The sequence below is a fragment of the Sprattus sprattus genome, assembly GCF_963457725.1.
Source record: "Sprattus sprattus genome assembly, chromosome: 15".
NCBI classification, from domain to species: domain Eukaryota; kingdom Metazoa; phylum Chordata; class Actinopteri; order Clupeiformes; family Clupeidae; genus Sprattus; species Sprattus sprattus.
Window position 1 is genome coordinate 9,885,093 of NC_137913.1, and position 21,702 is coordinate 9,906,794.

General features: G+C 41.3%; 2 protein-coding genes across 2 annotated transcripts; both read left to right on the forward strand.

The window, feature by feature from the left end:
- Positions 1–8,440: 8,440 nt before the first annotated feature.
- LOC308376261 (uncharacterized protein) lies at positions 8,441–9,787 on the forward strand (the record flags this gene model as incomplete). The annotated part of the gene is made up of 1 exon (XM_080852556.1): positions 8,441–9,787. The coding sequence occupies one exon, from the start codon at positions 8,441–8,443 to the stop codon at positions 9,785–9,787; it is 1,347 nt and encodes a 448-aa protein (XP_080708682.1).
- Positions 9,788–16,458: 6,671 nt separating this feature from the next.
- On the forward strand, positions 16,459–17,931 carry LOC308376262 (uncharacterized protein; the record flags this gene model as incomplete). Its single annotated transcript, XM_080852557.1, has 1 exon — positions 16,459–17,931. The coding sequence occupies one exon, from the start codon at positions 16,459–16,461 to the stop codon at positions 17,929–17,931; it is 1,473 nt and encodes a 490-aa protein (XP_080708683.1).
- Positions 17,932–21,702: the final 3,771 nt, after the last annotated feature.

Consider the following 21,702-nt stretch of genomic DNA (forward strand, 5'->3'; position numbering starts at 1 on the left):
TGAAAGAGTACCACAGGAGAGAGAGTTCTGTTACACCACACATAAACGTGTGTAACTGAAGGGATGTATTTATTCACATAGAAATATATATTAATTAGTGCTGTCAAACGATTAAAATATTTAATCGCGATTAATCGCATTTTTGTCATACTTTACTCAAAATCAGTCACGATTAACCGCAAATTTTATTCTATTTTTTTTTTTTTTTTTTTTTTTTCCCATCATTTTATTTGTATTGTAATGCTCTTATCAACATTTATGCAAATGTTTTATTTTATTGAAAAACAACATTGCCAAACAGGGCGGTACAAAATAAAATGATAAAGTGCACATTTCAGGTAAACAAGGACTCTATAGTCAGTGGCGTGCACACATAGACACTAGGTGGTGCTAACGCACCAGGACTTTTGCCCTTTATCAACGAATTAATAATTTTTTTTATATTATTAACATTTTACTGAGGCCGGTTTTGAAATGATCTTTTAAAAACCTAAGCGATTAAAAACGACTGAAACAATGCCCAAAAATGAGCCACGTCCCCCTTGCACAGACCAGTCACTCACAGGGCACCACATGCGCTTCAGTAAACAGAAGCGTCTCCAGCATAGCAGGCACGGTCCCAGACAGGTTCCTTCTCCCGTGTTCCCACCAGCCAGGTAGCATACAGATCAAGTCAAATCGTATAGTTTGCCCTCTATGCCCAACGTGTAGCCTAATCATTTTGTTGTGCAGTAAAATGTCTCATACAGCAACAAACAACTAAGCATTTTTAGCCGACTGGTCACCTGATAAAGTTTTACGCTGTATAGCCCAATGACAGATGACGCAAGGACGACCATAGGCTTATTAGGCTACAAATTATTTCGGTAGAGTTTGCAATTGCAAATCTGCAAATGTGTTAGGACGAAAGTTTTCTGTTGTATAGGTTTTGTCAGGCAACATAAATTAACACATTTATTTGTGGCAGAAAAAAACGGGAAGTTCCTCATGTGAAAAATGCCCATCTGTAGGCCTATTCAATGACAACAGTTAGCAGCTAACTCCTTCTTCTCGTACTTTTTGGTCTCTTTGTTAATTGTATATTGATTTTGATTTACTAATTACAGCACAATGCCAAGAAAAGAGAGGCTGAAAAAAGAACGAATAAAAGAGCTACAGCAGCTCTCTGCTCTCCTGGATGAAAGGAAAGCCACACGATGGAAGGTCAGAGTCAAAGTCAGAATCACTAACTGTTGTGTGCCTTAGTTAGGCTATATGCTATTGATCTGCTCCTTTGTGCTAATGGTATTGAAAAGTCTTATCACATTTTATTTTTAAGTGGTTTGTACAAAATCAGCAGGCATTAAAATAGGAAACTCACGTTTAGAGAATGATACAAATAAAAGTTTCATTCAACATGTGCGTGTAACTTTTTTATAATGTGTTCCGCGTGCGCTAAAAAGTGCCCTTCCCTTCCCCCCTGAGCACCTGCCCCCCAAAATGTCTGTGCACGCCACTGTCTATAGTGCAGTTAAACCATGGCTTAATATTTTCTTTTTTTCAAGTTTGCTGGGAACATAGAAGTCAGGCCTCTTATTTAAAAAACAATGAACCATAACAGTTAGTTTACCAATAAAAGGTGAGCCTACTACTTCTGTGCTTTCAGCCAGCTGCCTGTTGACATTTTCAGACAACAGTGAAGCTCGCTTCTTTTGCACAACACAACTTTTAAAAGTAAACTTTCTATTCGGAAGCTTTTTATCATCCATTTCGGCGTATCGCCCTCACCATTCACTCAAACCATAACTTTAGCCTAATACACAGTTTGCGAGGCCAAAAAGAATGTTTATCTAAAAAAAATAAGATTAAACAACGTTTATCGCGCGATAAAAAACATTGACAGCGTTTAAATGGGTTTGCGTTAACGCCGTTAATAACGCGTTAAACTGGCAGCACTAATATTAATATAATATTAATACAATGAATACCACAATAACTTTGTTCATTACTAAGCATAAACACTTGCCATGGTGTAATTGCAGCATTTTACAGTCATCCTAGATAAGATAAATGTGCACACATGATGTTCAGTGTTCTCCTGTGCATAGTCAGGCTGTCTTTCTCACTCCATAATCATTCAATGGAACTTTAGGTGCCACCACAACACCTCCAGGTACTTCCTTCTTCCTGTAACCATGAATGAGAGTCACTCTACTGGAATTTTGGACCACTCTTTTTTTGCCAACTGCTCCAGTTCTCTCACAATTGAAGGGTGCCTTCTCCTGACTGCTGTTTTGAGATCGCGCCACAGGTGTTTTATCCAGCGCCCTCGATCCAGGAAAGGAGATTTATTTTGCCGTCTCTGAGGTACGTACCCTCTTCATGCATGCAAATAGCTTTGGGAGTCGAGAGAAGCACTGTGTAACCATGAACTCATGATTAACTCTAAACCAGACCTGGGCAAAGTGCGGCCCCAGGGCCATTTGCGGCCCCCTTGGCTGTCCCTGACCGGCCCGCGGAGGTCAATGGTAAATTAGGAATCAAACGTTAAACGAAAAAGCTTGCTCTGTGTGTGTGCGCCATGTGTATTGGTTGTCTGGGCACACCTTTAATACGGCCAAAAACATGCTCATTTTTCATGCTGAATTGAGTTCAGCCTATTGGTCCGGCCCTCCACAACCGTCCCACTATCTCATGTGGCCCCTTGGGGAAATGAATTGCCCACCCCTGCTCTAAACTGAACTCTACTCATACTTTGATATGATAAAAATACACGCTTTCCTTGAGGGGCCTTTGAAGCGTACCAATTTCTCAACTTCAAAATGCCTGTCATTTGATCCCTGTACCTATTTGCAAATGTTTGCCAAGTAATCTACGGGTACATAAATGTGATGAAGCTGCGGTGGCTGCCACTCCTTAATACTGTTTTATCTGAAATGAATATGAAGAAGTGAAACCCATAACTGAACAAGTAACCCATGACTGCTGAACGAGAAGATTGCCCAATATTGGATCCTTGAGGTATTTTGACCAAAATATGTTACAGGTATTTCATTAAGACCCCAAGGAATCATGTCAATTTGTAGTAAAATGGGAATACGATGACTCGTTTAAAATCTTTTCTTTGTCTCCTGAAATGAATCTATCTGAAATGAAGATGACAAATGAAACCCATAACTGATGAAATAACTCCATGAGTGCTGAACTGAGAATGAGTCACTCTTAGCTTATTCATTTATTCATTTATTATGGGCAAAGAGAAAACTGGGCAAGGTTTTCACTGAGACACACGTCAGTCTTTGCTTTGATATTTGCTTTGTACACATACGTGATGGATTGCGCCTTCACTTCTGCAAAGCTACTTTTTGATTTGTATTTGGTTTTCTTTTGTTTTCAGCCTAACGTTTCTTCCTGCCTAACAGGGAGTTTTTTCTTACACCTGTTGCCATTGTGCATGCACTAAGGGGGTTTAGGCTCTGGGCTCTGTTAAGCGCCTAGAGGCAATTGTATTGTTATGGCGCTATATGAATAAAATTGAATTGAATTGAATTTGTCTGTGTGCAGAGGCTGAGCTAGTGTTTTATCAGTGCCAACTCCCTTCCTACCTTGTGTCAAGCGACCAGGATGCACAGTACGGCATCGAATCATACAGATGTGAAGGACTGAGTTTTGTATTTGTAATTAAATCTTTGACCTCACCTCAGTGGACCTGCACTATACCGTTACACCACCCTTCCCCGCTCTTTACCGTTGTGTTTTCTTTTTTGTTGTTGTTTGTTTATTAAGTTGTTTTATGGGATTTAGATCTGGACTCATTGCTGGCCACTTCAGAACTCTCCAGTGCTTTGTCTTAAACCATTTCTGGGTTCTTTTTGAAGTGTGCTTTGGGTCATTGTCCTGCTGGAAGACCCATCACCTCTGACGGAGCCCCAGCTTTCTGACACTGGGCCCTTCATTGCGCCCCAAAATTATTTGGCGGTCTTGCACCCAGTCAAGGCATCAGGTGCCAGGAGCAGCAAAGCAACCCCAAAACATCTGTGAACCTCCACCATGTTTGACTGTAGGGCGCTTGGCCCTCATTCTCTATCTTTTTCTGTAATTCTTCAGAAATGTTTCTTACACGACTTCGCAAAAACAACGTAAGAGAAACGCTTCCGCTGCATTCCCGCACGCTTGAAAATGTGTTCATAAGCAGCCGAAGTCTTCTCAGCTGTGTTCCTTCCGATTAGTTTCTTAGATTGATGCGCGTTCTCGTGAAAGTGGATTTGCATACATACACGCCCTGCCAGCTCCTTATTAGGGCACGCAGCCGTTAACCAAGTGTGCTGTCAGATTTTCCCAAATCCACACGAAAGCAACTTGTAACAGGTGTTTATTAATAAGATGGAGATATTTTCTTACGTTGAACTTCCGAAGCCCATAAAACACATTTAAGAAGTCACAAAAAATCGAAAAATGGCTACCATAGGTGTGAAGACAGGTCACGAGTAGGAGTATAAATAACAGTCAGTGCTGTCAGCCAAAATAGCCACCGTAAGTGTGAAGACTGGTCACGAGTAGGCGTATAATTAGCAGTAAGTGCAGTGACAGTTCTTAGAGATTGGGCTTAGTGTTTATTTATTTATTCACTTACATTTGCAGTGTTCGTGTACATTTACAATCACATTCAGTCATTTAGCAGACGCTTCGTCCAAAGTGAAACGTAATTGTTAATGATACAAATATTCTCTTATTTATTATTATTATAATTACTTTAATCCGAGGATTTCTGTAGAGTTGACGTGAACGCAATCACCAAGGGGTTCTCACAAATTCAACCGTTAACCCTTTTAACACAGAGTTTTTTTCAAATGTCATTCCTCAACGTGATTCCTCAAATAACCACAAGATGGCCCGTGGAATCGCATTTGAGAAGATTCCGGCAGAGTTACGACTGCTATTTCGCGTTCTGAAAGTCTTCTGAAGTTCAGAAGAAAGCACAGAAGAAAAACTATGGAGAATGGCAAATGTTTTCCTAAATCCTGCAAAGTGGAGTTCCTTCTGAAATCCTTCTGAAAGTCTTCCCAACTGCTGTCGAGAATGAGGGCCCTTGTTCTTTTCTTTGAAGGCCTCATTTTGTTTTCTGTAAACTGCTTTACCAAAAAAGCTCTACTTTGGTCTCATCTGACCACAGGAAGTTCTCCCAGAATGATTCTGGCTTCACCAGGTAAGTTTTGGTAAAATCTTTGCTCTTTCTTTTCTCAATGCTCAGTGTGATATAGACAGACACAAAACACAAAGGTTGAGTCAACTTTTCTCCCTTTTAACTGGTTGCAAGCACCTGTGACTTCCCAAAGGTGAGTTTAAATACAAATTAAAGGAGCATAAGATGCTTGAAATACAATCATTTCTACAATTTCGAAAATAATTTTGTTCTGTGTGGAAATATATAAGATTTGGCTTTTCTTCTCTGCTTTTTTGTGTTGTTTCAATACAAACAATAGAAATAAACATGTGAATACCAAACCATTTGTTATTTCATCCATTTTCTGGGAGAGGTGGTGCATTATCTGACAGAAGTGTAAGGGTGCCAATATTTTTGTCCATGACTGAATACTGTGTAAGATAACTCCTAGGCTTTTAATGTCAATGAGCTAGGCTTCTAATCCTAAGAGGTCTGGCTTGCTACCTTGCTACGCAGGACCTTGCTACGTGCTCTCTTAACTTTTCTACACAGACACACCTCTTCATCTGTTTGCATCGTATGACAAAAGCAGCACAAATAAAGGATGATTTTCGTCTGAGCTGTAAGGCATTAGGAACTGGGAGTCCAGTGCCCTTCGATCCAGGAAAGGAGATTTCTTTGCCGTCTCTGAGGTGAGTTCCCTCTTCATGCATGAAAATAGCTTTGGGAGTCGAGAAAAGCACTGTGTAACCATGAACTCATGATTAACTTTAAACTGAACTTCACTCATACGATATGATAAAAAAAACACACTTTCCTCGAGGGGATGTTCAAACAAAAGGCATTGATAACCAGGTCACAAATAGAATTATAAATATCTGTGTCTGGCCATATTAGGAATCCTTTCCTGAAATGTTTATACCTGAATGTATGAGGCAAAGACCTTTGAAGCGTACCAATATTTCAACTCTAAATAGCCTGTAATTTCAGATCGATTTTGATCCCTGTACCCATTTGCAAATGTTTGGCACGTAATCTACGGGTATATAAATGTGATGAAGCTGCGGTGGCTGGCACTCTGAAATGAATATGAGGAAGTGAAACCATAACTCAACAAAATATGTTACAGGTATTTCATTAAGACCCCAAGGAATCATGTCAATTTGTGGTAAAATGGGCATACGATGACTCCTTTAAAATCTTTTCTTTGTCTCTTCAAGTTAGCCTGAAATGAAGATGACAAATGAAACCCATAACCAATGAAATAACTCCATAATTGCTGAACTGAGAAGGAGTCACTCTAAGCTTATCCATTTATTTATTTATTTATTAAGGGCAAAGAGAGAAAACTGTGCCAGGTGTTCACAGAGACACACGTCAGTCTTTGCCTTGAGATTTGCTTTGTACACATACTTGATGGATTGAGCCATCAGTTCTGCAAAGCTACTTTTTATATTCTTTTGTTTTCAGCCTCCTGGTGGCATTTGACTGATTGCAAAGGCTGAGCTAGTGTTTTACCAGTGCCAACTCCCTTCCTACCTCGTGCCAAGCGACCAGGATGCACAGTACGGCATTAAAAAAGTTAAAGTTAAACTTTTAATTAAAGAAAAAATGTCCATCAGTAACATTGTTTCTACATTTGAACATTTTCGATTTTATCAGTCAGTTAAACTTAAAATTGTTATCAGTCAGCCGGACTTTTCAGTTGGAATACTGTTGCACATGCTTGATGATTGGCTGTGTTAAGAAAGTTGTCAGCTCGTAGTTTTCATCATAAACATCCCTGCCACTGTTAATTATGTAATAATTTGATGTAGGACATAACCTTATTAGTGTCATCCCTGACTCACATCATCAACCTGTAGTGTCTTCGCCTAGAATCTAAATACTTTTATCTGTGGTGGAAAATATGTAAATGGTCGCTAGAGGACGTAATCAATTAATTTGCATAATATGCAAATAACCTGCACATGCGCACAATTCTGAGGGAGGTACAATTTACACGCAAATACAAAGTTCTACGATTTTTCCCGCAAATACAAAGTTCTAATATTTTGCTGCCATCTAGTCAGACTGGTCGCGCAGGCACTGTGTGAGTGGAGACGTTGACAGCACTCGCTGTTCTCTGCTCTTATGAGATCGGTTGTAACGTGAACCGCAGAACGGGATGTGAGATGCTTTTTCAGTGCTTTGTCAACACAATAATCCGCCAGATGACCAAAAAAATTGCTTGATTTGTCACTAGTCACTTTTTGCCAATCAAGACGCCAAGGGGTCTGGAAAGTCGCCAGATATAGCGACAAAGTCGCTTAGTTGGCAACTCTGCCCAAGAGTCTCCCAATACCCTGGGTCACTGCCAAAACAAACTCCAAGCCAAGATTGAGTTAGTGCGCATGTGTCAAACGGTGTCAAGCTGAGGTCTATATTCAGCCAGGAGAAGCATTAGCATAAGCTGAAAATGGTGCAGAAATGGGCCTTCACAGCCCCTAAGAAGACCATGGGTACCCCAAGACAGGGGGGTAAGGTAGAAGATTTAGGGTGACATCAACTGTATATAAGACATTGCAGTCTTTGTCTCGCCAGTGCTGTCTTGAGACATGCTCAGGTTTGTGCTGTTGGTATTGCACTGACTGAATAAACCTGTTTGTTTCAAACTCTGCCAGTTTGCTGGACTTTGTGGGAATTTTCATCACAAGTAACAAGAGTTTTAACCAGATCAGAAGACTGTATATTTCTTCGTCAATCTCGCGCCAAGAAGCCTTGGAAGGTTGCAACCTTGAAGACTCAGCAAGCTTTTAATAAATACAAAAGAGGTTTTCATTATTCTGAATTTAGGTCTTCTTTAAATGTTTTTAGAACATCCTCAAAATTCTTTTTGATTATATATACGGTCTCGTAGGAGATATAACCACACCTGTCTCTATACGGTCTTGATGGAGAGATAACCGAACCGTGATCTATACGGTCTTGATGTAGTGATAACCACACCGTGATCTATACGGTCTTGACGGAGAGATAACCATACCTGTGTGTCCCACTAGCTGCTGGTTATTCACTGTGTAGTTTTTTGCTACAAATTTCATAACCATGAACTAGTTGGCTAGTTAAAATTAGACAAAACTCATTAGCGTGTCTATAAATTTGATAATTTGCCTTTATGTGCGAGTGTGATTATGTCTGTGTGTGAGTGTTGCTGTCTGTGTGTACATGAAAGTGTTCTTGAGTAATTGTGTGTGTCACTATGTCATCTTTGGCTGTGCAGATTGTAAATGCTGTATCCGAGCGGACTGAACACACATGATGCAGAGGAAGCTGGCGCTGCTGGTTGGCATCGGTGCCTTGACCATCCTCCTGATCCTGAGGTGGGAGCACGTGATAACCCTGATGAACAGAGAGACAACCTCAGTACAGCCTGCACTGCAGCCATGGCAACGGGCGCCCACGGACACCATCACCTCCATCCCAGGCTCCAGGCACCTCATGGTGTCTGCCTTTAAGGACCACAGACTGGGCGGGGCCATCAAGGTGATCAGCATCATCTGCAGGCAGGAGCTCCAGCCGCTCTACTGTGTCCTATGTGCTAATGCTGATGCTAACGCTAACACTGATGCTACTGCTAACATTGATGCTAAGGCTGATAGGCCTCTGGGACAGTGCACATTTTCACAGGCAAATGTTGATGTGCACAGTGAACGCTTTGGCTTTCCTTTTGTGACTTCAGGCGTGTTGTGTAGGAGTCCAGCATTACAGCAAGCCACACATGTCAGCATAACAGCTAACCCATTGGCCAAATTGACATTTTTATCAATCCAAAACCAGGAGGTCAAGGAATCGTTTAAGTACAACTTTACTGTATGCATATCTAACCTCTTTGGGGAGTACAATAATGCCCTCCAATTTGCACAATCCATGGAGATGTACAAGCTTATAGGGGTTCAAAGGGTTGTCATCTACAACACCAGCTGTGGCCCAGACTTAGAGAAAATTCTCAAGTACTACAGAAAAGAGGGCATGCTGGAGGTTGTGCCTTGGCCATTAGACAAGTTCCTAACGCCCTCTACTGGGTGGAGATATGACTTACACCATGGGGACATTCATTATTATGGACAGCTGACCACTCTGAATGAATGCATATACAGATACATGTACCAGTCAAAGTACCTCCTGCTGAATGACATTGATGAGATAATTATGCCTTACAAGCATGCCAACCTTGAGAAGTTAATGGGCACTTTACAGCAGCAGCATCCCAACGCAGGGGTCTTCAGGATTGAGAACCACATCTTCCCCAAAACACAGTTCGATGACAGCGGCCGATTTCGTCTGCCTCGGTGGAGGAGTGTGCCTGGTGTGAACATCCTGGAGCACGTCTACCGAGAGCCTGACAGGAAGGACGTGTTTAACCCCACCAAGCTGATCATCAACCCCCGAAGCGTGGAGCAGACTTCAGTACACACCACGCTGAAGCAGTTCGGACTCGTATTAAACGTCCCTTTCGATGTATGCCGCATCATCCATGTCAGGGGGCCACTGCAGAAACAACTCTCCAAAGATCAGCTGTTCTTCGACAAAAAACTCTGGGAATTTGAGGAGCTTTTGATTCCAAGTATTGATCATGCACTGAATAAATCAGGTGTGTTGTGAATTACTGATGCTTCCTACGGTGACAAAGCTGTTTGGTAACCCTGTATATCTTGTTTTACAGCTCCTGCCCAACTTACTTCAACAGTAGCATTCTCCTCACTTTAATAAGGCAAACCCATCTATGACAATCTGGCATTTACAAGTTCAATAAAATTAACCCAAGAGCAGATTCCTGATCAGAATCAGAAAGTTTACGCCTACCAGAAATTTGCTTTAGCATATTGGTGCAGACAGTAAACATAGAACATAATAAGTACTACAGAACATAAGAAAAACAATTTAACATTTAAAAAATAAAAAGTAGTGGATGTCAACCAAATGCCACTTCTTTTCCTCCCATGTACAACACCACACTGATTAGCCTCTCTCGATGTAAAGTGGGACTTTGATTGATTGGTTTATCAAATACTCTGACCAAATTAGATACATCTGCAACCCTTTGGTGACCCACAGTTTGCTAGCAGCAGTTAACTGATAGTATTCATTTCATACCATGTATTGGAGACTTAGTCTGCGTTATGATCAGTTCCAGAACAGCTGTAATCTTGTACAATGGTACGCACCAAGGGAGAGACACAGACGTTTCACTCCTACAGAGCTCAACCTAAGAATCTTCTGATAAGCCATTGAAAGATTTCAGTTAAATGCTCTCTGAGTATAATGGGTGTCATCCTGCATTCATGAGGCCTCAGAGACACAAGTCTCTGAGACATTTGCTGACCCTTTCACACCTCCCTCTCTAACAGAATATTCAACCAGAAATGCTTACATTCTAACCTTAGCCCAAATAAAAGCACAATTACAACTAGATATAAGATTCATTGAATAACTGACTATGGTATGTCATTATTAACTCTGAACCTTAAATTCTGATTCATTTATAACCATGCAGTCAATCTCCAGCTGTTGCTCAAATGCAAACCTAACAAAATCGTTTTGCAACAAAAAAAATCCAAGTTGACATCCATTGCTTACCATAACAATGATCTCTGACTTACTGTTCACTCACTGGTTGAAATTCAGTTTATATTACTGACTTACTGCTCACTCACTGGTTGAAATTCAGTTTATTAGCTCATGTTAGACAGCCACTGTTTTCTATTCTGATTGGTGAGAAGACAGCAGCAGGTTGAAGTTCCTTGCACACCCACTGACAATTTACTGTATGATGTCATAGACGCCAAACATTCCCAGGCCTCCTGTTGACACCACTAGACTTGTTTTTATCATTCACAGTCCAGTTAGTGCAGCTGTTTTTATCATTCACAGTCCAGTCAGTGCAGCATAACACAATGATTTGAATAACAAACCCGTGGTATAAATCAGGTTTTACATATCATTAATTGAGTCTTACTCAAGAGTACTGCCACATCAACCTCCTGACCCAAATCCAACATCTGTAACTAAATGTACTCTGATTGTCAAAGCTCATTATTGAGGAGATAAAATGCTTAACTACTACTTAACTCTATAAATATCCTTTCAGGTGTGTGCAGTATAAATTGAATGACACTAATAAAGCTACACAGACCTGTTAAAGGTGAATATACCTGAGATAAGGTTAACGATCATAAGATGGCACTGGTGTAAACTATGGCCAGTGCAACTGTATTGTGCTCTCTGTCGCTATAAGACTTACTGAGTACGACCTGGAGACTTATTGTGGAGACCTGTCATACTGCAGAAAAGCAGAGTGCAGACCTAGTGTGGTTGTGGCGTCATGGTTTTCCACCAGCACAGAGAGGGCGAGGCTGCTTCCCTCACATGAGTCTGTCAATGTCAAGAGGACATTTATTCCAAGACAAAAATGGTTGTGATCTCTGGTGATGTATTGGAATGATTACAGCAATGGAATGAAAGGTGCTACGGTGAGATTCAGGCACGTGCACAGATAGACCCCTAGTGGTGCTCAAGCACCTGCCCTTTTGCCCTGTATGATAAAAGTGCCCCTTCTGCTGCAGCCCAATTTTATCTTCATTCATCAAAATCTCAAAATCAAAATGACTCTCTCTGTCATCAATTACCCAGAATGTGTTTTGATATATGACGGGGCATTTAATTGAGTTTTTGTGAAAATTCCGCCTGGACATGCTCCGCCACGCTCACAAGTCCCCGCCGCGCCCCTCCCTCCTCCTCCTAGTGCTCATGCAGTGTTGAGCGCCAGGCCAAAACTTCTTCTCTGACCCGCAGCATCAGACAAACAGGTAATGACGGTGTTTGTGCAATCCCCAGACGTTGTTTGGTGATAAATTAACCACAACATTAGTGCCGCTGAAAACATTACGTTGCAACTGGTCCGACGTTTCCTAAAAAATAAACAAACAAAAATCTCACGAAATCCATGATTTCAAATCCTTTTCCGGCTGTTTACTGCCTGATATTGCTTATGGCTCGGTCCTTTGCTTGTTTCCGATTTACAGCGGCAGGACTATGTAGGAACACCAGTGTTTTTTTGAGCGCACAAACAGAATTTACAGCTAGAGAACAGTGATGAGTAATTTGCTGAATTATAGTTTGGATTAGAATCGTGGACTGCACCTCTAACATTGTTATTTTTTTCACTTCTACATATCTGTGTCTATATACTCAGACACTCGTTTGTTTGCCCGTTGTATGTTGATCATTGACAAGTAAAATCTATTCATGTTATTTTGAAAGCATCCTCACTTCACAGCAGTGTTTCAAACATGCTTAAAGCTTTCCACAGTCTTGTATGTAAAGAACGAATGTGAGGAATAAAGATCATGGTGAAGCAATACAGCGTCCCTTCTGTGTGTCAAGCAACTCCAGTTCACACCTCCAGATAAGATCACACATAGATAAGCCACACTTATGGATACGTCACACATATCGATACGCCACACATATAGATATCCCCTTACATATGGATTAACAATAATAAGTGGTTGAAAACACATCGTCATTCACTTATTCTATCCTCTTCACCTGACCTACTGGTAGAAACCTCTCGGCCTACACCTACCCATTCCCCCACCACACGGTCATTCACTTATTCTATCCCATACTCTCTGCTAGCATTTTCCTGCAATGTAAATAATTGCCACCGTTGACAACAGTTTTAGGTTCCATTCATCTATTAAACCTTCTAATAGTAACCTTATGACCACTCTGTACACAGACTAAGCTGTCCTACAATACTTGAACGCTCTCTCTCCACCTTATCTTCTTATCAATTTTGTATGCATTATGTACACAATGTATATGATGTCTAAAGGTTAGTTACACCCCTCCTCCTTCTGGAAGGAGCAGAATTCCTCCCTGCTTTCATGTTACATGCTCTCTTATTTTCTCAAACCCTTTTGCACTGGAAAGAATCATCAGCTTTGGCTTGATAGGACAAGTTCTTCAGAGCTATTAGAGGAACTAAGAGAGTCTAACGCCCTCCGATCCAGGAAAGGAGGTTTCTTTGCCGTCTTTGAGGTGAGTTCCCTTATCATGCATGCAAAGAGCTTTAGGAGTCGAGAGAAGCACTGTGTACCCATGGAGCCATGATTAACTCTTTACTGAACTCTACTTATACTGTGATATGATGAAATTACACGCAGGTTTTTGTTATGCTGCAAATCTTTTTTTCCGATGTCGTTACTTTTAAAAGTCATCTTGCCATCTCTGTCCTGGCATAAAAGGGGAGGCATTTGATGGGAGAGACAAGAGATAATTTATTTGCACAGATCCTGTGGACACGGATCTCTGAAAGTGGGCCGGACGTAGGGGATTGTAAAAAGAAGAGAAAATCCCATGTAAGCCCGTTCAATGGCACTTTTCATCCACAAAGAATAATTTTCATTAATTAATATATAACACTCGATGACAAACTAGGATACCTAACAAAACTGAGTACCTTCAGGATGAATTAATGTCCATATATTGTATATCCTGTGTGTGTAGAAATGCAATCATTTTATCCTTAATACCCATCACCCCTCTTTTCAGCTAGCTTATATTGCGATAACTGACACAAGCTTTAGACTGCCTAAGAGACCAGTTTACGAGGTAACACTAGCCTTGTTTACTACTAGAGGGTTTCTGGGATGGTGCCTGGTAAGCTGCATCAATATCTTCCCTGCTTAATTTTAAATTTCGTGATTGTATATTCAAGGATAATTTTATTATCTATTCTTGAACAGGAATTTCATAAACAGACATTGTGTTGTTGGTAAACTGATAGTTATCTTTGAGAGAGTACATAATGAAAAAAAAAATGTGAAACTTACAAAATCCCACATTGAAAAAGTCTGACATGAAGAAACTAGAAAAAGCAAAACAACTTGAAAAACATATTTTCAGTGCCCAAGGTAACTTAAAAACAATTGCTTCCATACCAATGTTCTATTTGTCAGTTTAGTTTGTTATCTTTAAAGCCACATTTGATGTCTCTGTTTTAGCTCCATACAGTCTGACCCACTCATAGAGAGCCATCCTGAGGAAGACACACCAGCATCCCACCCCAATCCCTTGACTGAAAACATTATGTTGCTTATGGCTCGGTCCTTTGCTTGTGTCCGATTTACAGCGCCAGGACTATGTAGGAACACCAGAGGTTTTTTGAGCGCATAAACAGAATTTACAGCTAGAGAACCGTGACAGTTTTACAGCTAGAGAACAGTGATAGTTCTACATATCTGTGTCTATATACTCAGACACTCGTTTGTTTGCCCGTTGTATGTTGATCATTGACAAGTCAAATCTATTCATGTTATTTTGAAAGCATCCTCACTTCACAGCAGTGTTTCAAACATGCTTAAAGCTTCAAAGAAGAATTTTCATTAATTAATATATAACACTAGATGACAAACTAGGATACCTAATAAAAACTGAATACTTTCAGGATGAATTAATGTCCATATATTGAATATCCTGTGTGTGTAGAAATGCAATAATTGTATCCTTAATACCCATCACCCCTCTTTTCAGCTAGCTAATATTACGATAGCAGACTGACATAAGCTTTAGACTGCCTAAGAGACCAGTTTACGAGGTAACACTAGCCTTGTTTACTACTAGAGGGTTTCTGGGATGGTGCCTGGTAAGCTGCATCAATATCTTCCCTGCTTAATTTTTAATTTCGTGATTGTATATTCAAGGATAATTTTATTATCTATTCTTGAACGGGAATTTCATAAACAGACATTGTGTTGTTGGTAAACTGATAGTTTTCTTTGAGAGAGTACATAATGAAAAAAAAAATGTGAAACTTACAAAATCCCACATTGAAAAAGTCTGACATGAAGAAACTAGAAAAAGCAAAAAAAACTTTAAAAACATATTTTCAGTGGCCAAGGTAACTTAAATACAATTGCTTCCATACCAATGTTCTATTTGTCAGTTTAGTTTGTTATCTTTAAAGCCACATTTGAAGTCTCTGTTTTAGCTCCATACAGTCTGACCCACTCATGGAGAGCCATCCTGAGGAAGACACACCAGCATCCCACCCCAATCCCTTGACTCCCTGCCTTTTTCTAGCCCAAGACCCAAAACCAAGGGCCCTGTACCCAAACCACTTACTCTACCTCCACCCTTATTCCCCACTTTTGTCTCCTGCCTATCCAACTATCACAGAGATTAAGAAACTCCCTGAAAAAAATTTACAGACAGCTCTGAGTTGCCGTTCAGAAGTGCTAACCCTGGCCCGGGCCTTAGAGAGTCATAAACAATCATATGAGTGCTCTCTTAGAGCAGGCACTTTTAATTACCTTGAGTCAACTGTCAGACTCTGTAGATGATTTGCTGAATAACTGTTAAAACAGTCACTGACAAACAAAAAGTACCATGGACACTAAATCTAACTGTTACACTCCTAAAAAAAAGAAGAGTAGGAAGACTGAAAGAAAATAGCTTCAAATACCAATTGTGAGATCTGAAATACTGTAATGACATGGCAGATGAATAAACAGTTTATGAATACAATACATGTTAGTTAAATGTTAAATATGTCATTCAAACTGAATGTAATATACAACCAAAATGAAGTACAACTGTAAAAAATAGCAAGTTAATACATAGGTTGGATGCGAATTAGACCAAATTCCCTTAAATGACCCAATAAACTTGAATGCATGAGATAAAAAATAACATAACCTGAGATGAATAACCAAACCTGAGAGAAATGGTGAAGGAGAGACAGACAGAATAAAAGAATAAGAGTGCAGGGGAAGAGAGGATCATCACACTCAAAGAAAGGAGAAGCAGCAGCAGAAAGAAGAAGAGGTAAAAAAAGGAAGTGCCCAAACACTCTGAAGAAGTTTTGCACCTCAAGACCCGTTGCAAAGTTTCTTTTTTTTTTTAATGGCATTGCCCACATGCTCAAGGCAATCCTCAGAGCCCAATACTTTGTGCTTTTGGCTTTGAACCATTGACAGTATGGCAAAATTGTATTCATTCCTTGTTTGAAAAGACCTTTGAAAGTAGGAATTACGACATTAGTGGGGCCATTTCAATGGGTAACTTCACATACAGCTGTGCTATTTCTAATGTTTGTTACAATTAGACAACACTTGTGAGCGTGTCTGTAAATGTCAGCATTTGCCTGTATGTGTGAGTGTTTCTGTCTGTGTGTGTTCATGAAAGTGTTCTTTAGTAATTTTGTGTGTCACTATGTCAACTTTTGTTGAGCAGATGGTAGATGCTGTATCCCACTGGACTGAACAACCATGATGCAGAGGAAGCTGGCGCTGCTGGTTGGCATTGGTGCCTTGACCATCCTCCTGATGCAAAGGTGGGAGCACGTGATGACCCTAGTGAACCTTGTGAGAAGCAAACAACCTTCAACGGAGCTTGGACTGCAACCAGGCCCAGGGCAAGAGGCGCCCACGGACACCATCACCCCCATCCCAGGCCCATGGCAAGAGGCACCCACGGACACAATCACACCTATCCCAGGCCCAGGGCAAGAGGCGCCCACAGACACCATCACCCCCATCCCAGGCCCATGGCAAGAGGCGCCCACAGACACCATCACCCCCATCCTAGGCTCCAGGCACCTCATGGTGTCTGCCTTTAAGGACCACAGACTGGGTGGGGCCATCAGGGTGATCAGCATCATCTGCAGGCAGGAGCTGCAGCCACTCTACTGTGTCCTATGTGCTAACGCTAATGCTGATGCTGATGCTAAGGCTGATGGTTCTCTTGGTCAGTGCACATCTTTACGGGCAAAAGTTGACGTGCACAGCGATGACTTCGGCTTTCCTTTTGTGACTTCAGACGTGTTGTGCATGAGTCCATCATTACAGCAAGCCACACATGTCAGCATCACAGCTAACCCAAACGCCAATTTGACATTTTTATCAATCCAAAACCTGGAGGTCAATGAATCATTTAAGTACAACTTTACTGTATGCATATCTAACCTTTTTGGGGAGTACAATAATGCCCTCCAGTTTGCACAAACCATGGAGGTGTACAAGCTTATAGGGGTTCAGAGGGTTGTCATCTACAACACCAGCTGTGGACCAGACGTTGAGAAAATTCTCAAGTACTACAGGAAAGAGGGCATGCTGGAAGTTGTGCCTTGGCCAATAGATAAGTTCCTAACGCCCTCTACTGGGTGGAAATATGACTTGCACCATGGGGACATTCATTATTATGGACAGCTAACCACTCTGAATGAATGCATATACAGAAACATGTACCAGTCAAAGTACCTCCTGCTGAATGACCAGGATGAGGTCATTATGCCTTACAAGCATGCCAACCTGGAGAAGTTAATGGGCACTTTACAGCAGCAGCATCCCAACGCAGGGGTCTTCAGATTTGAGAACCACATCTTCCCCAAATCGCAGTTCGATGACAGCGGCAGATTTCGTCTTTCTCGGTGGAGGAGTGTGCCTGGTGTGAACATCCTGGAGCATGTCTACCGAGAACCGGACAGGAAGGACGTGTTTAACAACAGGAAGCTGATCATCAACCCCCGGAGCGTGGAGCAGACTTCAGTACACAACACGCTGAAGCAGTTCGGACTCGTATTTGACGTCCCTTTCAATATATGCCGCCTCATCCATGTCAGGAAGCCAAACCAAGCCCAACTCTCCAAAGACCAGCTTTTCGTCGACAAGAAACTCTGGGAATTTGAGGAGCTTTTGATTCCAAGTATTGATCGCGTACTAAATGAATCAGGTGTGTTGTGAAATACCAATGCTTCCTAAAAAACAAGCCAAATAAAAACTAAAAAACTTTTTGGACCCATTTTGGAGCCAAAAATAGAACTAATTGTAAAATAGATCATTTCAATGAGGTGTCCAGAACAACATACTCAAAGTCCTAAGAAATCCTATTTGAGGAAATATGTTTAATTCTCATCAATCCGATATGTGTGCTAATAATGCCAGGCTACAATACACCCCAAAAATGTATTTTTTTCCCTTTACTCCTATCAATCAAAATAAAACTTAACACAATGAAAGTACCCATGAAAAGTAAAATGTTTTGTATTACAAGTTTTTCTTTTAATATGCAAATGAGCTTTTCACTAATCGAATATGCCTAAAATACACCCAAATAGGCTTAATTTTTATCCTTTACTCATACCACAATAAAACTTTACATGGTAAAAGTATTAATTAAAAGTAACTGTATTACAAGTTTCTTTTAAAATTAATTTGAATATGCACATGAGCTCCACGCTTATTGAATATGTCCTAATTTGCATAGGCAGAAACACAATACCCCTGGCAGGTACTTCCAAGTCAAAAGCCAAGTCAAAAGCAGCATTGCCATTACAACATTGGCAGTAGGATGATTGGATGAAGATTGGGCCGATGTATTTGTCACACATATTAATGGTGTTTCTGCCTACGCAAATTAGGACATTCAATAAGTGTGGAGCTCATGTGCATATTCAAATTCATTAAAAAAATAAAATAATATTCAGTAGTGTTGTAGATGCTTTGCACGGAAGGGAGATGGCCGCCGAAGATACGCTCCGCTGTCTTCACCAACCTCATCAGGATCCTGGCAGCGCTGTTCTGGATGTTCTGCAGCTTCTGGATCTTCCTGCCAGTGATCCCAGTGAACAGTGAATTGCAGAAGTCCAGTCTTGAGGGGATGAAGGCGTGGACGAGCTTCTCAGCATCTGGCAGGGTTTACGTGGGGCGGAGCTTGTAGATGTTTTTGAGATAGCAGTAGGAGGTTTTGCACAGATGCTTTATGTGATCATTAAAGGTCAGGTGAGGGTCAAACCTAACTCCTAGATTAGTGACTGTGGAAGAGAGGGGTATGACCTGACTGTCAAAGGTGAGATGAGTTATGGAGGATGACTGAAACTGGTGTGGAGTGCCAACAAGAAGGGCTTCGATTATGCTGCTGTTTAACTGGAGAAAGTTGTTTCTCATCCATGCCTTTATCTCCCCAAGACAGGCAGTGCGACATGATATGGCAGCAGAAGGGCTTGGGGCAGTTTTAATGTACAGCTGTGTGTCTTCGGCATAACAGTGGAAATGTCTGCTGATGACACGACTGAGGGGGAGCATGTAGATAATGAAGAGGATGGGGCAGAGGACCGACCCTTGTGGAACACCACAGGACACAGCGAGCAGTCTGGACTTGCATCTTCCCAGTGAGACATATTCAGTCCTTCCAGAAAGGTAGGACTGGAACCACTTGAGTGCAGAGCCTGACAGTCCAATGGTGGTGTGGAGGCACGCTAGCAGGATAGTGTGATCCACTGTGTCGAATGCAGCAGTCAGATCCAGGAGGATGAGTAGTGAGGGTGATCCGGCATTGGCTGTCATCAGCAGGTCATTCGACACCCTGAATGAATATCTCAGTCCTCCTCTCTCTCATTCTGTGTGCGCGTGTGTGTGTGTGTAACAAGGGAGAAGAGACCTGTGTATTTTAGGGGTAGGATGATTATTAAAATGACTGGGACAGAGAGACTGATATAAGGATCTATTAATGTAACATGTTTGGCAGTTTGGGCATTTGTTACAGGGCAGGAGCACACAGCTGCAAACCTACGGAGGCCTGAGGATGAGCATAGTGGACAATCATTTAAACACACACACTCACCCAGGCAAGCACTTGCAAACACGCACACACAAATACACAAACGCACACACACACACACACACACACACACACACAGTATGAAATAGCTTTTAACAAATAATGCATCAAGTGTATTATCATATGATACAGCAGAGAGTAAATTGAACAAAAACACACACAATCTCCAGGGCACACACACGTACAAATGCACGGCCGCAGACACACATATACTGAAGACTTCTAAGAAACAAAGTCTCAGCATGTCTCTCCACGCTTGATCTCCATCTCAATGAGATGTCGGGCTCACCCACATCCTGCGAGAGAGGTACAAGCTCACCCACATCCTGCTTAGACACACACACACACACACACACACACACAGAAGGTGAATTAAAGCAACAACCGTTAAGTAAAAACCGTCAGCACGGAACAGGAAGGAAACAGAAACCGAAAAGTCATGTTTCAGCAAACAAAGGCATATGATTAACACACATACAAACTTGATTAAAGTCAAAGTTTATTATTTCTCCAGTCCAGCGCCCTCCGATCCAGGAAAGGAGATTTCTTTGCCGTCTCTGAGGTGAGTTTCCTCATCATGTACGCAAAGAGCTTTAGGAGTCGAGAGAAGCACTAACCATGAAGCCATGATTAACTCTAAACTGAACTCTACTCAAACTGTGTGGCAATTGAAAATACACGCTTTTTTCAAGGGGATGATCAAACAAAAGGTCTCGATAACCAGATAACCAGACAATTGGAATTATAAATATCTCTGTGTGGTCGTATTATGCATCATTTCCTGTATTGTTCATACCTGAATGCATGAGGCAAAGACCTTTGAAGCGTACCAATATCTCAACTCCAAATAGCCTGTATTTGAGATTGATTTTGATCCCTCTACCCATTTGCAAATGTTTGCCACGTAATTTACGGTGGCTGGAACTCCTGAATAATGTTTTATCTGAAATGAGGATAAGGAAGTGAAACCCATGACTCAATAATTAATCCATAACCCATGGACATTTCATTCGGAACCAGAGGGACCATGTCAATTTGTGGTAAAATGGGCATTGGATGAATCCCTTCAAAATGTGTTTTTGTTTCCTTAATCCAGCCTTTTTCAGCTCAGTTTTTTTTTATGTCGGTTCTTTCAAAGTCAACTTGCCGTCTCTTTTCTGGCTTGGAAGGGGAGGAGCTTGATGGGAGGGACAAGAAGAATATTATTTGCATAGATCTAGTGGGAAACAGATCTCTGAACGGGGGCGTGGCTGGACATTTGATTGTATGAATACAATAAATGTAAGCATCCATTTTTTACCCAGGTTTATCTATCTAGCTGGGTTTGTGAACCAGATCTTAGCCAGGTGAGATATTAAGAGGACCCAGTTGCAGGACGTCGTTTTGAACGTAGTTTCTTTTTATTTTCAAAAACACAAAAGATACCTCCACAGTGGAAACTCCAAAAACACAAAAGATCAGCAAAAGGGCAAAAGGCATAAACTAAATAATATACAAAATGTAGCTTTCAGGCGAGCCTGAACGAAAGCTACCTTAGGGGAGCTTCACAAAGCCAAAATGCAGCTTGAGAGCTGCAGCAAGACACCGACCCAGAACTAGCTAAAACTAGAGGCACCTCAGTGCATTTGAGGGCTGCCTGTCTTGTACAAAGACGTACAAAGACTCACAAAGACTATGTGCTTGAGAGCACGACCAAAAAACATGGGGACAAAAACAACCTAACAACCCAATACGTGTCAAGGAAACTAGCCAGGTATTTATCTCCTGGCTAATTGTGACAACGCAAAACAGGTGCGGGCACATAAAGGGACACAGGTGAGGGCACACAAGGAAAACAAAAGCACATGTGAAAACATAACAAACATAGAAAGCACATGTACAAACAGAACCACACC